The sequence below is a fragment of the Bombus pascuorum genome, chromosome 1, assembly GCF_905332965.1.
Source record: "Bombus pascuorum chromosome 1, iyBomPasc1.1, whole genome shotgun sequence".
In the NCBI taxonomy this organism is placed as follows: Eukaryota; Metazoa; Arthropoda; class Insecta; order Hymenoptera; family Apidae; genus Bombus; species Bombus pascuorum.
In genome coordinates this window covers 33040348-33055733 of record NC_083488.1, presented here as the reverse complement: position 1 = coordinate 33055733, position 15386 = coordinate 33040348, and the positions used below count along the sequence as shown (strand labels likewise).

At 34.3% G+C, this 15386-nt stretch overlaps 1 protein-coding gene and 2 long non-coding RNA genes across 4 annotated transcripts; 2 read left to right on the top strand and 1 right to left on the bottom strand.

Annotated features, from left to right (window-relative positions):
- Positions 1-95: 95 nt before the first annotated feature.
- On the bottom strand, positions 96-1449 carry LOC132911428 (uncharacterized). Its single transcript, XR_009658994.1, has 2 exons — positions 1380-1449; positions 96-231 (listed from the first exon to the last, which is right to left on the bottom strand). It is a non-coding gene; the product is annotated as an uncharacterized LOC132911428 (long non-coding RNA).
- LOC132911342 (UDP-glycosyltransferase UGT5-like) lies at positions 1375-7532 on the top strand. Of its 2 annotated transcripts, none has more exons than XM_060967964.1 (5): positions 1375-1971; positions 4580-4947; positions 5295-5514; positions 5603-5822; positions 6239-7532. In XM_060967964.1, the coding sequence occupies exons 1-5, from the start codon at positions 1491-1493 to the stop codon at positions 6525-6527; spliced, it is 1578 nt and encodes a 525-aa protein (XP_060823947.1). In that variant the 5' UTR covers positions 1375-1490; the 3' UTR covers positions 6528-7532. The 2 variants fall into 2 exon arrangements, with proteins under 2 accessions (XP_060823947.1, XP_060823951.1); XM_060967968.1 differs by lacking the exon at positions 1375-1971 and adding an exon at positions 2519-2615.
- A 7095-nt stretch (positions 7533-14627) lies between these two features.
- LOC132911420 (uncharacterized) lies at positions 14628-15183 on the top strand. The gene is made up of 2 exons (XR_009658992.1): positions 14628-14758; positions 15115-15183. It is a non-coding gene; the product is annotated as an uncharacterized LOC132911420 (long non-coding RNA).
- The last annotated feature ends 203 nt before the right edge of the window (positions 15184-15386 follow it).

Below are 15386 nucleotides of genomic sequence, written 5' to 3'. Positions count from 1 at the left end.
TTGTAGTATCCCTCTATTTGAAAAAAATTAAGCTTTGCCACTGCTTTTATCTCACGGGAAAATAATCCTTATCAGAACTTCTACTTGATGGCAAATTATCTTTGTCAAGCACTTTATTTTAGTGAAAAATACTTGTCAGTTTGTCGTTCAGGTGGAAAATAATCTTTGATGTTATATCTCTCTAGCCTGCTATTTCGAACAATTTCTCTTATAGTAACAAAGGATATGTACCTGAATAGTATTTTGTATATAGTATTTTGTAGTATTCTTGATTCTAGTAGTAGTTAGTATACAAGTATTTAGCAAAGCTTCGAACGATTTATATTCACACGATATACCTCATATCCTATTCATAAAACATTGATAAAGTGTCGTTATGAAAATTATAGAAGCAAAATTCCAATCACTAATTAAAATATTGTTCATATTTAATTTTTGCGTATCAAAATTAATATGAATAGAAATATTCTCAGTAAGAGAATTGATCCTTTATGTTTGCTTATGAGCGTTGTTGATAAAAGTGAACGCGCATTAAAGCCTGTTACATATGAAGCTTTGCAATTTGATTTATGAAAACACTATAACAGTAGTCTGCGTCGTTCAATCTAATAGCGTAAACCGGTAATAGAATGCAACTGTATATTTCTAATAATCTTTTCCGTGATGTGCATTATTTGCTGATGTGGTCCTTTTATGTTAATAAGTGATTTCCACCGTTGGCATTTGATCGATGAAATAGTATTATATGCCAAATATGATATTAGGTTGTATGATTGCAACATAGTTGCGCAATGTTATATTATATGACATATAGAGATTATATGCCTATAATTAATTTTTTATCACGCTATTACAATCGTACAAGGGTTCTTTATCGCAATATTTATCACATTTTCTCATGCTTCTAATGCGTGTTATATCTTTTATAGGAAAAGCAGACAAGTAATGGCGGATGCTATAGGCAGCAAAAAGCTTATATTTTTTACGATTACTGTAAAAAATACCCATATATATCCGCATTACGGATTTTAAACAATTCTTTACAAATCCTTAAACTTCTGTGTCCTATCATTGTATACAGACAGAAATTTTACAAATGCTGAACAATGCATTAAATTCTTTAAGATATGAAATTTTGATAAATATGTCGTATAATATATAATATACTAAACAGATATTAATAGAAATCTGTAATTTAATAATCACTGCTAAGATCTATATGATATGTTTGATATGATATATTAAAATATGGACGCCATAGCAACATATCCATCGCGCACACATACATTGCCATTACATATAGCAATACTTAATAGTAGTAGCGGTATGTGACGGTAATTCAGCGATAACGGATATTATTTTAAAATCATAGTGCATACCGATATCGTATCATCAGTGAATAGATTGCGTAATGTGACGATAGCTTGGAGATGTCTCTTTTAATAGACCCGTAAGCGAGATCAGCTTCAGTTTGTCTTCATACGAGGAGGATGAAGCACCACCTCTCTAGTCTATTGTTCGTTCTGTGCGTCTTGTATATCGCGAAACAGTCAGAATGTTACAAGATTCTAGCCATCGTCGCGACACCATCCTACAGTCATCAAATACCGTACCGACGATTATGGCTAGAATTACACAAACGAGGTCACGAAATTGTGCTAGCCACGTCGGATCCTATACCAAATATCAAATCACCGAATTTTACGCAAATCGATATTAGCGAATCTTACGGAACCATAAAGAGTTTAGATTTTGTTCAAATGCGGTTTGAGGGAAAACGCTGGCTCTATTTTATGGAAAACGAAATGTTGCCTATGGGAAAAATTTTTGCAGAAACAGCGCTCAACTCTACAGAACTGCGAAAGCTGTATGCTCCAGATAGCAACGCAACGTTCGACGTCTTCATGACGGAGCTCCTCTTCTCGCCCGCAATTTACGCTTTCGCACATCGATTCAATGTTCCTATGATAGGTACGCCACTAATATTTACTTTTATATATATGTGTGTCAGTTTTTCTATGTTTATTTCGTTTTGAAAATCACGAATATATATAGTGATCTATAGATATAGTGTGAAGCACGTGGCACGTGCGTGCCGTCTAATACTTTTCGACATAGAATGTCCCGAAGAATCGATATGTGTAAAATGATCTCCAAACGTCCGTTATATGTCTTCTACGCATGTTGCTAAAAAGAACCAATTATGTCAGATTATGCTGCAGAAACCATCCAAGTTCTATCTGAGACATTTTTCATTGAAATTGAGTTTTAGTTATATAGTAGTAGTTTTAATAAAGAATTATGCATTAAGAGTATAATAGAGCGCTACTTTATGCAACCAACTATCTCAATTGGACTTGGTATATACACGCACACACACATGCACACACACACACACCGGATCTTCTATGAGAGTGTCAGGAAATTGTAATAGAATCTATTAAAGAAACATACCTCTCAATGGGCGTTAAATTTTAAACATATGTTCGCGTCTATAAGCGACAATATAAAGCATCGTCCTTCGAACAGCGCAATGCTTCAATGCCATCGAACTAGCATCCAAATATTCGAAACTGTCACTTATTTTGCAAAAGTATTGAAATTTACTATTAAAGGTATGGCTATAATAGCATTGTTACCTATTCGATAAGGAGGAGGATAATAGAAAAAACAGGAGAAGAAAGTACTAGGTACGCAGAAGATTGAAGTTAAGAAACAGCCAAAATGAATTTCATAAACCATAAGTATAAACAGTTAATTAGGAACGAATGAAAATACCATCGATTCTTTCCAATATCGGATATTATTTAAAAAAATAGAGAATTATCGATTTAATGTTCCTATAATAGGTATGACTTTAACAATTATATTTATATTTATTAGCTTTGTTACTTTTATTTCATTCTGAAAATCAGGAATAGATAAGGTGATGCACGTAACACGTACAGTGTAATATTTTTCGATGTAGAATATTCGAAAAAATCGACATATATAAAAATAGCTCCAAACGGCCGTCATATGTGTTATACGCATATTCCTACAAAAGAATTAATTATATCAAGTCATGTTTCTCAAGCTATCCAAGTTCTACTTGAAACATTCATAATTGAAATTGAATTGTATTTGATTACATGGTAACAGTTTTAATGAAAAATCATGCATTAAGAGTATAATAGAAATAAAGTACAGTACAAAACGAGTATCAGTCGAATGATTAGGAGCGTTATAGTATGCAACCTACCATTTGAGTTGGACTTGGCATATACACATATAGATTTTTTATGACAGCATGAGCAGCTAGTAATAGAACACGTTGAAAGAACATACCTCTAAACGGTTGAAACCTCAAACACACGTTCGCAATATTAAGCGTTGTACATTTAAGAGCTGAACGCCAGAGCGACACCGAGATAGCATCGATTTATTCGCAACTATGACTCATTTTGCACAAGAACCGAAATTTACTAAAAAAGAAATGGTTACAATAGTATCGTGACCTATTCGATGAGCAGGAAGATGATAGAAAAAGAAAGAGAAGGTACTGGGTACATAAAGGCTTGAAATCGAGAAGGAACGAAAGTGTATTTCATAAACGACAGATATAAACAGCTAATTAGGAACGAATAAAAATACTATCAATACTTTCCAATGTCAACGGTCCAATGTCAGATACTATTTAGAAGGATAAACAATGTTATACGGAAACGAAATACAAAATTTATAGGAGCGATAACGCCCATAGAAAAACTGACAGACTGCTTAATGTAAATGCAAGACCATATAATTTTCTGTACAATATTTATAATTATATATAAAAAAATTAAATGTATAAAATTAAATCAACTGAACTAACTGTAAAAATTGAAACCACTTGAATTAATAGGTTGAGAAGTTGAAATAATTAGACTACGTAAGTAAAACATTTTAGTTATTCTCAAGGTGGTAAGGAGGACTATGTATGTTGTGCTGTTTTTGGCAAGTGCTTCAATGATTATATTTCGATAAGAATACGTGTAAGTGAGATGGATATATCGGTGTATATTTTATGCAACTCACACGTTGCGTTGTTACTAAGGCGGTGGCCTTCCACCGTACACGCTTCATGTTTATAGAAAATCGCATTTTAACTTGTTAATTGTGTCATCTCTTACCCAAAAATTTCTTAAATTGTGAACTCAAAATTTAATGGCGAAAAGAAATCTATTTCAGTTACGTTTGTTTCAGTGCTCGTACATGTATGATACAATTAAGTTTTAACAAATATAAAACTACATGTAAAAAATAAAGGATATTTAAATAGGGAAAATACATTATTATTAGTGAATTATTTATTTTTTCCGGCTAATAAATTAACGTGCAATAAATCAATCAGATTCGTAACAGTTTGGATAGCATAAATCCTTTATTTATAGATCTATAGTTTAATACGTGGATCCATTATTAGAATGATTAAAATTATCCTATTTCAATTAACATCGCCGTATTAATTTTTAACTTAATAATTATAGAAACATTTACATAGGGAGGGATTAGATTAATAGATTAAAATAAACCCTCATTACATTTTGCATGACCGTAGGGTTAAGTTCATTAGGAATAGTTGGCTTTAACGAACACGCTCTTGGTGGATTGGTTCTCCCTTCTCACGAGTATACGTGGGAAATGGAAGACAACACGGGTACGAATCTACCGTTCTTCAAGAGACTGAGCAATTTCGTCAACATGTGGCGTACCGTGTATTACGTCTATCATGAGATGCTTCCAGAGCATCAGAAATTGGCCGAGAAATATTTGGGGCCTCTACCACCAATGCTAGACATATTAAAGAACATTAGCATGTTTTTCATCAATCAGGCCGACGTTATGACACCGGCTCGACCGAAACTTGCAAACATGATCACGTTTACATGCTCCCACATACAACAAAAGCCGAAACCTCTGCCTCAGGTAAGTTTCCTACAATAACAGAAAATTTATGTGTTTATTAAATAAGGATTTATCTAGCACAAATAGAATTTTATTACTTGTATGTTTAGTAAAATTATAAATTGTATAGGAAGGGTAACAGCAAAACAGTAGTATGAAACGATATGATGAATTGGGTAAGATGCATTAGCAGGCTTACTATAGTTGAAGTTTTTTACTTGTTAATTAATTCATAAATTCTTCTATACCAGCATTACAAGACTCCCGAATAATAACAGAACTAACTTCCTCTTAGTTATTATTTTTTATGTAAAATCTACCCCCTTACACACACGTGTCATTCATCAGGATGTTCTATTTTGTCACAGGACTTACAAGCATTTCTGGATGGCGCCACAAATGGGTTCATCTACTTTAGTCTTGGTAGTAATGCAAAAAGTGCAAATTTACCATTGGAGATCCGACGCATGTTCTGCGACGTGTTCGCCAAGTTGCCTTATAGAGTTGTCTGGAAATTCGAGGAGGATTTGCCCGGGAAACCTGATAATGTTTACATCGGAAAATGGCTACCACAACAAACCATTCTCGGTATGATCTTATTCTCAATAAAATATTTATACATCGCAGATATTATTCCTCGATGAGAAATAATCTAACGAATCATATTAATTCGCAGCTCATCCGAACATTAAATTGTTCATTTATCAAGGAGGCCTGCAAAGCAGCGAGGAGACCGTCCACTTCGGGGTACCAGTTCTCGGTTTCGCAATTTTGGCCGATCAAGATTATCAAGTAGCCAGAATGGAAGCTCTGGGCATTGGAAAATATTTGGAAATTACAACCCTTAAGAAGGATGAACTTGAAAATGCTATTACAGAGCTTATAACTAACAAAAAGTAAGTATAAGCTGACTTCCTGTTATAATTGTGCTATTTTCAAGAGTTTAACACTAGAACTACCTAATCTGTGAAAGTGACGGACGAGTTTCAGAATATTCGTTTTTTTAATCACACGATCCTTTTGGAAAAATTTGTTTGGATCCCAATCAATCAGAATTTTTGGAATAAAGTTTTCTGTGTTCTAAAGCATTATTACTATAAGTTGGTCGAGATTGTAGATTCATCTGAATAAAGAAAGGAAAGCAATCAAGTAATTTTCATATTGAAAAGTATTCGAAATTGAAAAAGAATTAGTGGAGTGAAATTTTTAATCTTTTTAGCTATTAGATTATTTTAGTAAATCTTTCAATGATATTGGTCGATAATAATGTAATATTGTGATTTTTGGTTGAACTTAGTATGCTTGTTTTCAGGTACAAAGAAAGGATACTTTACATCCGAAATGTCGTTAAGGATACACCGCACGATCAGGTGGAGAATCTCGCTTGGTGGACGGAGTACGTGATACGAACGAAAGGCGCCCCTCATCTTCGCAGTAGTCTAGCTTTTCAACCTTGGTATCAACGTTGCGATATAGACATTATAGCGTTCTTAACGATCGTAATTTTCTTGGTCGCTTCAAATACCTTTCATCTAATTGCCAAGATTGTTGTCTACGTTCATAAGAAGATCAGATCAACTGAAAAGCAAAAAATAAGTTAAGTATTTATGACGCAACTAATTAAAGAGAAGTATTTATGGGACTATTCAGTTCAAGTGATGCAAGTGTTTAACATCTCATTTCAACGACTGAATTTTATCTAGTTTCATTAAGGAAATGATCATCCCGCGTTTTATAATTGGCGAGTTACCCTCATCACAAGACTAACGATTTTGGCACGAAAAATCTTTCAAATATAAAAAAATGTTCGAACAAAATTGAAATCTCATTTATACATCGTTAATCTTTTGATTAAGTGTCCTGTTTATTCCAAATTATTATCAGTCGATGATGTCATCGCTTTTCGCTCAGTGAATCAGATCGGGCAAGGACAAATTACGTTGAAACCATAGGCATGCAAAGTATGAAGTGTTAAAGTATTGATATAGATAGATAAAAAATATATATATCTGCCTGTTGCGTTCGTGAAATTGTTTCATTTGTTCCCTAATTTATTGATTTTAACTGTAACGCGTCTTCTGTTATCGGAAACGAAAACGAAATACTTGAAACCTTCTATTGCAAGGGATCTATCAATATTGCTGGCAGTATGTTAATCATCTGGTTATCAGATAGTCCCTGTTTTTCGCGAAGATATCTCAGATTAGGCAATACAAGTCTACACATACTGTTCCGTTACGTGAAACAAAGCGTCGATGATGATTCACATTGGAGTTTAAAAAAATCGAAGGCGTCGCTTTTAATATTCGAAATAAATTCTCTTTAATTGAAACAAAATTATGTAGAAAATGTCGTAAAACCAAAGATAAATATAATAATAATTAAAGTGGAGTTATCGAAGGAAGCAATAATCTTTAGTAACGTTCTTACATTTTTTATTTTTATCATTGTATTCTAATATTTTACGTATGGATTACAGACTTTGACGTCTTATTATGTACATAAAAATAAAGAAGAAATTTTACATAAACGTAGATCGCTTTAGATTTTGTTAAACAATTGTAATAAAAATACAAAATGCAGAATTAAATTTATTACTCTACAAAGTTCGTCTTTTATTTGTTTGATATATTTTATGGCATATTTTTCTGTATAGAAATTTCCCTTGATTTTCCCTTACAGGAGCTTAGAAATTCCAATTACAAAAGCCGTAAAAGAGATAAGTATTCTTCGTTGAAGAACGATCGCTGCATTTCAGAATCACATTTGACAATTTACTAACGGCATTCATACAAATTACAATACACTTTTGAAAATCTCAATTTGGAAAGATAGACCACACAGATGGATAAGAATGACTGATCTATTTCGTCTTTATAGGTATTATAATACATCTTTATAGTAAGAATACTTCACAGTAACATTTCTGTTACGCACATATATCCTGCATGTTTTATTATATAGAATATTTTAATAAATACTTCATATTTCTAATAAATATTATAATTTTTATATCAGCAAGTGATCCTTGCCATCATTTACCTTGCGAGCTAATTATTCTAGTAACCCTTTATTTGGTAGCAAATAATCTTTGCCATCTCTTTCATTTGTCATGCAAATTATCCTTATCAGCAAATAAAAAATATTCTTTGCTGCGACATCTCTCGACCCTCGAACATCTCGAATAATTTCTTTTATAGTAACAAAAAATATGTACTTTAATAGTATTTTGTAGTATCGCTATAACTATTTAATAAAGATTCGAACGATTTATGTTCACATGATATCTTTTCTATCCTTTTCATAAAACACATTGATAAAGTAGGGTTGTGAGAAATATAGAAAGAAGATTCCAATCGTTAATTACAAAATTGTTCACATTTAATCTTTGCGTATTAAAATTAATGTCTATAGAAATATTCTCAGAAAGAGAAATGATCCGTTATGTTCCGCTATAAGCCATTCTGTTTCATTTTATTTCTTCTTAAGCTTCTATTATCCCGTCACAACTTCCGGTTTGAACAGTTGCAGAGCCAGTACCTGAGAGTAATGTCCCTCGATTGTTCCTCTCGAAGAGTTTCAACTTCATTTATTGGTGAAGTTGAACGCTTGATTGGAAAGCTAGTTATAAACGATTTAACATTTCCCGCTCAAGTCCTTCCTTAAATTTTCCGCGAAACATCTCATTATCGCATTTAAGCTTTTATCTTATCGATATTATCGATCAAACTTTTTTTACTACACATAAAGTAAAAATATTATAAATAAATAGAAAAATTTCTTATATTTAATTCAATTTGATTTGCTTCAATCAGAAAAGAAATATGACTCGTCCCAAATGAGTAAATCATCTTCTATACATATATGTAATCGTATTTTATAGATAATCCTCAAATGAACGAGTATAGAGGGTGTCGAAGACACTAGAGATGGAGCTTGAGAGATGGAGAAGCAAAGATTATTTGCCGATGCAATGATGAGCTGAGTATTTGCCAGTAAATTAAGAGGCTACTAAATGTAATTAGCCAGTAAGATAAAGAATGACGAGGATCATTTGCAAGTATAAAGAATCGCGATATTTACTAGTGAATGGACTGTATTATAAAACTGAGTGTAGTTGATGTGAATGTTTCTGAGTTGACAATGGTTCAAGTATCGCAGGACTGGTGAAAAATTGTTGATGAACACTAACCCTAAACTACTCAAGATGAGGCGCTCTTATAGTCTCCAATACGAGAATTCTTGGCATGGAAGAAACACACGGATTGGTGGTTTAAATATTTTGAGCTTGCAATGATCGTGGTCAGTTCAATAGAACTGGTAAAACCTCTTCTGCAAGTGGCCACCCCCACGTTGCCGACCCTCGAGGTTACGGGACGACTCGTGAAGGCCTGCACGAGAATTGCACGCGTTTTTGCCAGCGATCATAACACGCAATGAAACCTTATGGAGCGCGTACTAATACATGCTGGGTGTTTTATGTTTTCATAAAGTTATTGGTGTTAGTAAAATCAGAATTTCTTAGACTTATAAACGTGTAAAGATATAAACGTGTAAAGCTATAAATAAATAAAAGAGACAAAGACTGATATAAATTCTGAACATGAGATGAGCATAAGGAGAAATTTTGACTTGGAATCTAAAACTTTGCTTATGATAAAACGCGTAGAATATCTGTGCGTAAAAGTGGGTAAGTGAGAAACCGCGGCGACTGATTCAGCGCATTCAAATAAGAAGCAAAGTTCAGTGGTTTTCGAGTTACAACGTATTTTACGATGCTGAGCATTACTTAGATCAACGATTTCCTAACAAATTTTTTTTTTTATTTTATTTTGGTTATTTTACAATTTGTCCTTGTGGACATTTGGTAAAGTGTTATATCTTGTTGGTGAAGAAAAAAAAAAAATATAAATAAAAAATAAATATAGCATGTGGGCGGCTACCCCCAGCGGGGTGCCAGCTTCGTTTTTTTCTAAGTTATATCTTTTATGTATTTCCTAACAAATGGATAGAAATGGTGCTGACCTTATTTCCTGGCTAGCTTCAGACCTGACTCTATTCGGTTATTAGTTAAGGGATTAGGTTGGAGTTTATGTCAGTATTTAAAATCTTTTGTTTATAGGACGTCAGTTGATAATGTTGAAACTTGTCGTCAACGTGACAGCCCTAAGTTTCCGATAAATCCGTGTAAGCTGTTCGAACAAGTTCGACAATTTGTGATGCGACGCAATCACGATCCTATCGAAGCTGGACGTGGTCACTTCGAGCAATTTCTCTCAAGATAGACAAACAACTATTACAACAGGAAACAAGTTGTTACTCAAAAACAAGGTCATATAGGGTACATGTTTAGACGAACTTTTCTTTTTATTGTAATGTGCTAAATCATCTGCTGTTGAGTTTTCCATATGTTCTAACTCGGCTCGTGCAACAAAATATTACGTAATCATGTTATACAATAATATTATACGGAGAAATAATATTTTAGACTTATACAGTTCAAAGGAATATCAAACGTTTTGCATCAAATTGATGATGTCCCTACTTTAATACTTTGCAGCATACAAATAGATAATGTTCCGTTTCCAGCAAAAGAGTCGCAGAGTAAACATTCCCTTTTTGTCTAAAATGCATTTTCCAAGGAACAAACAGTACCATCATGACTTCGCCATTAATAGCATAATACGTAAGTACGAAAATCCTTTTACGATGTACGTTATTATACGATATACGTGATCGAATTAAGCGAAGTAATTTTGCAGGTAATTAACCTACCTTTGCAACTTCTACGTTTCTGTTTTCTACTAGCATTTAGTTGCTATACAAGAAATAGTAAGTAAAAGTGTCACATTATGTATTTCATATGTCTTACGTCAACTCACTTAGAGTTATACGATGACAATCACAAGAGAGAACACTTAGGAAGTATCAAAAGAAATTCTGTAATTTTAAATCTTTACAATATATATTTATAATTAAACAAATCACGGAACAATAATTAACAGAAGCAATAAGTAGATACAATATATACGTTGGAGATGAAAGTACACCGGGCCTTCCCTTCGGAATTCTTAGGAATATCCCTAACGCTTTATTCTTATAAGCAACCCGATTATAATTGTCCGAGATTTGCGATAATGAGCTTGGGCTCGAGGCGACAACTAGTCGCCGAACGTAGCCGCGGTCGCGGGATGAACGTTTTACCTAACGGAGGTATAGAATAATTGCATAGCTCTCCTTAAAAATAAATAGTTGTACCGACACTTAACAATAAACATTCCAATGGTCCCTGGCCCGTGGCTCGTCACACACAGACCCTATTCTTCGAGCAAGATGATCGCCAGATTTTCACAGTATATATTCAGCTAGCCCGAGAACCCGCTATGAATCTTAGGATTTAGTTAACTAAGATCCTTCAAATTGACAAACAGTCTTTATCCTAACAGTCCGTAAATCGATCACCTACTACGGGAACATACGGGAGATCTGCTTTCCTCACGCACGACGCTTCCCGCTAGCAACTTTCTCTTAAGGGCAGTTAACATCCTTTTCTAACCACCAACATAGGAATTAACCAATTAACAGCAACGTCCATTTCCCTCACTTTCCGAACGAGGGTTGTCCTCGACGAATCCGATGATCTCGTGCCCTGAGACATACCCCATCGTAGTTTTCCTCTGCAGCATCACCGTGACGGAGACACGCATTCTCGTGCGACCTCGCCAGCGGATACTTCACGTTTTTAACCACGAGTCCGACTTACACTTTGGAAGAAAGTATATTTGTTATCCCGTTGACCGCGGATTCGTTATTGAACCTAAAACCATTGTCATTAGCGTCTAATCATCGCGGTTACTTGTCGATACTGTAATACTCACACTTGTGCTAATCGATATTACCTCGATTGTATAACTACGATGGCCAATTGCAGCGAAGATTCATTACACGCCCCTACCCTTAATCATAACGTTAACCCGATGTATACATACACCAAAGTAGAGGACTACCGTAGACTTGTAGTAACAACTACAACGTAATTAAGGAACTTCTTCATCGCAGTCATCGGAGAAAGATTATCAGAATTCGATGAAAGATGGCATCTTCCGTTCTTTTCGAGCGCTTTCTGCTCGCACAATCTACGCTACAGCAAACTTCTTTGTTTCTGTGTTTGATAACGCGCCGTCCGTGCATCTCGAACGACTTTCGAATTGTTCTCGAAGGCAATGGCAAACGCCTTTAAGGATCGCGATGTCGCCGAACGATAATGGCGCGCGACTGTTTCTCAGAAAAGTATCGGAATCAACTTGAGTAGTGATAAACAGAAAAGGAGAAAAAGAAGCAAGAATAGTGGAAACTGCTTCGCTATTGTTTCATACGATTTTCTCAACGTTATTGTTTTGTATGTCGTTGCCACGAACTTTTACAATTACACACTGCGAAACATCTTGAAAATCTTTCTGATATTCTTCGATTGTCATACGTATTTTAGCGATTGTATACCCTTCAGAAGTTACGTTCTTCTAGTTTCTTTAATCGAATTATCGACTGTTACGGTGGAAACATAAAATCTCGAGCTATTAGGATGATAAAAGGGAAGAGTTCACGGAGAGACCATCTAAATTTAATCAAAAATATCCTTCAGAAGTAAGTACTTTAAGAGTATTTATGGATTTGTACGTAAGAGGAGTTGTAATAGAAATAAAGTAGCCTGTATTAATTTTTCAAATTAGCCTCGGTCTTTAATAATTTCTAACTTTGTAACAAATAAATTGAGATGATTTTTCGTGTTACTTTGAGCTTGGTATGTTTAATGTCACACGTTCGTTACGTACTATTACATATTACAATATTTGAACCCGTTTTGTATACGAGCGTCTTACAATTATTACACAACATTCTTGCAATATACGCGACCATGTAGCCTTAGTACCTTTTTATTTTGTAATTTACCGATTAGGAGAAAACATTTATACGTTATCCTGTAAACGGTAAATAATTTCTGGTGAATTTTCTAGGCAATAAAAATATTTCTATAGTGTTTAATTGGTCGGATGAGAGTGTAATGGGTGACAAATTTTGGAAGAATAAACTTTTGGCTTCCTGTGAGTTTTGCAAAGAATAATAAAATAGAAGCGTTTTGATAAAAGAAGAAGATACGTAGAATAGTAAAACACAAATACTTTCGTCATACTCTTATCATATAATTATAACTATAATTGTAACCATTAACAGACAATAATTTAGTTTGTGCCTATTATATACAAAAGACACGTAATATGCATATATATAGGTATGATAAAACATCAGGCATAAACAATACAACGTGTTATTATTTACATGTGTAAATATGTATATATATTTATATATACACATTGTTAAATTTAAACAACATGACGTAAAAGCAAAATTTAAGAAAAAAAATAAAAAAACCGCTGAGCTGTAATCTTAATAATTGGTAATAAATCGAGTTTACATTTTCGTATCACCAGGAAATCTCTATTTTATCATAAATAATAATTCTTATCTTCCGATCACTTACGTACATTTTTTTCCTTCTTATCTTTTTCCTTCAGCCATAGTAATTGATTCAATAACAAAATGTTGACATTAGGATAGATAATAGCACGATGGATAATAAACTGTAGAGCGTTAGTAGTGTCGGGGGAGGATGATAACCATTTACGAAAGGTATAAGGTTTTTAGTGGGCCGGAATTAACATCTCGCTAGCCCCACATATCCCATTAGTTCGGGCTAATGGGTCCCTCGAAAAAAGAAAGTAAGAAAAAGAAAGAAGATAATAACCTAGTTATTTCCATATTGACATTATTACTATATATATATATGTATAGTCTGGTATAGATAGGGTGGACTGAGGGAATTCTATATAAAGGTTATTTCACGAAATAACCAGAATTTTATGCCGCCGAGAACTGTAAACGAGAGACTCGTGCTCGTATGAAAAATGAAAACTGCTCACATCGTTAAAGACTAGGAAAAACTGATGCCGCCAATGTTACAGAAAGGATTAACATAGACGCGTGGAATATTTAACGCGATAATCTCTTTTCATTTTCCTGTCTACCATTCGTTCTGGCGTATTTCTCTTTCTTTCGCGTAATTCCTCTTTATTTTTGTCGGTCTGCAATTTCGTTAGCCTATTTCCAGAAACATTTATCCTTGTTTTTTTCATCGTCTAATTCTACCTTAATAAAATTAACCGGATATAGCGGTACTTCTCGCGGACCTGAATTCTCTGAATTTACTCCTTCCCGGATAAACGATAGCTAATCCCTCTCATGGGATTCCAGAGCACAGATTTTCGGCCTCTCTGCATATATTATACGTAAACGTGATATTTACTCTGGGGAACAAAGATTTCCTTGAGAATATCCAGCCGGCTTCAGGCTCGGCTGAGTTTATTCCGCTCGATTTTTTGACGTCACGTGTACACCATTACGCTCTTTCCTGTTTGCATGGCCCCTTGAAAACCAGAAAGAGAAACCTCGCGTTGCAAGTGGATATCGCGATTGTACGAAACTACAGGTATATCATGTTATTTATAAAAGGGGAATGGACTGCCAAAAGTAAACGCGAATGGCACGATACGAAATGTAAGCTAGAAATAGGAACATATCTTCGGGAGTACTAAACATTGTTAAGACTAAAGTTGGATTATATTGAAGATTTAAATAGGTGTATTGCGTTACAAGATTGTCCATAAACATTCAAGAAATATTTACAGTAATACTATTAATTCCTTTATCACTAATAACAATTTAATCCTTTTATTAATATAATCTAACATTATATATACTAATGATGATTATAGCTGTAACGTTGGTGTCACGTCGGAGACACAAAAGATCGCGAAATTAACGGATCGCCGGTGATCTCCTCGCATCGCGGTTCGAACGAAACGATTCTTTCACGAATAGGGCGAAGAAAATGGAACTTCGTTATTCGATTTATTACAGAAATCTGACAGAGTGACGGTTACAACAGCGTGGTTCGGAATGTTAAGACAGACTGACTCGAGATGCTACAACGGACTGTTTTAGCGCTGGTTAGGAAGGTCCTTCTACCGAGGGTATAGTCCCTTTGGAGGGGCCTTTTTAGTTATTGTTTCAACAGATGTGGCATGCAGGGTGTTCGGTCCATCTGGCTACTGAGCGGATGGTTTCCTTGAGTGTCTGACAAAGGCTTGACATAAGCTAAATAAAAACCACGAACGAAGAGCATGATAAGCAAATTTAAAATCTAACAACCGATTCTGTTTTACCAAACTAACGTCAAAACTATATTTATTTGATCGTGAATGTAAGTAGGTATGTATTTTTGCACCTCATTTATATACAACATACACCTCTATTGGATTGTTTTGTACGATGTTCAACGAAATCTTGAAAGTTACATGCACGATGCTATAAGATAATTGCTGGAAAACAACTGCGTTAAGCAG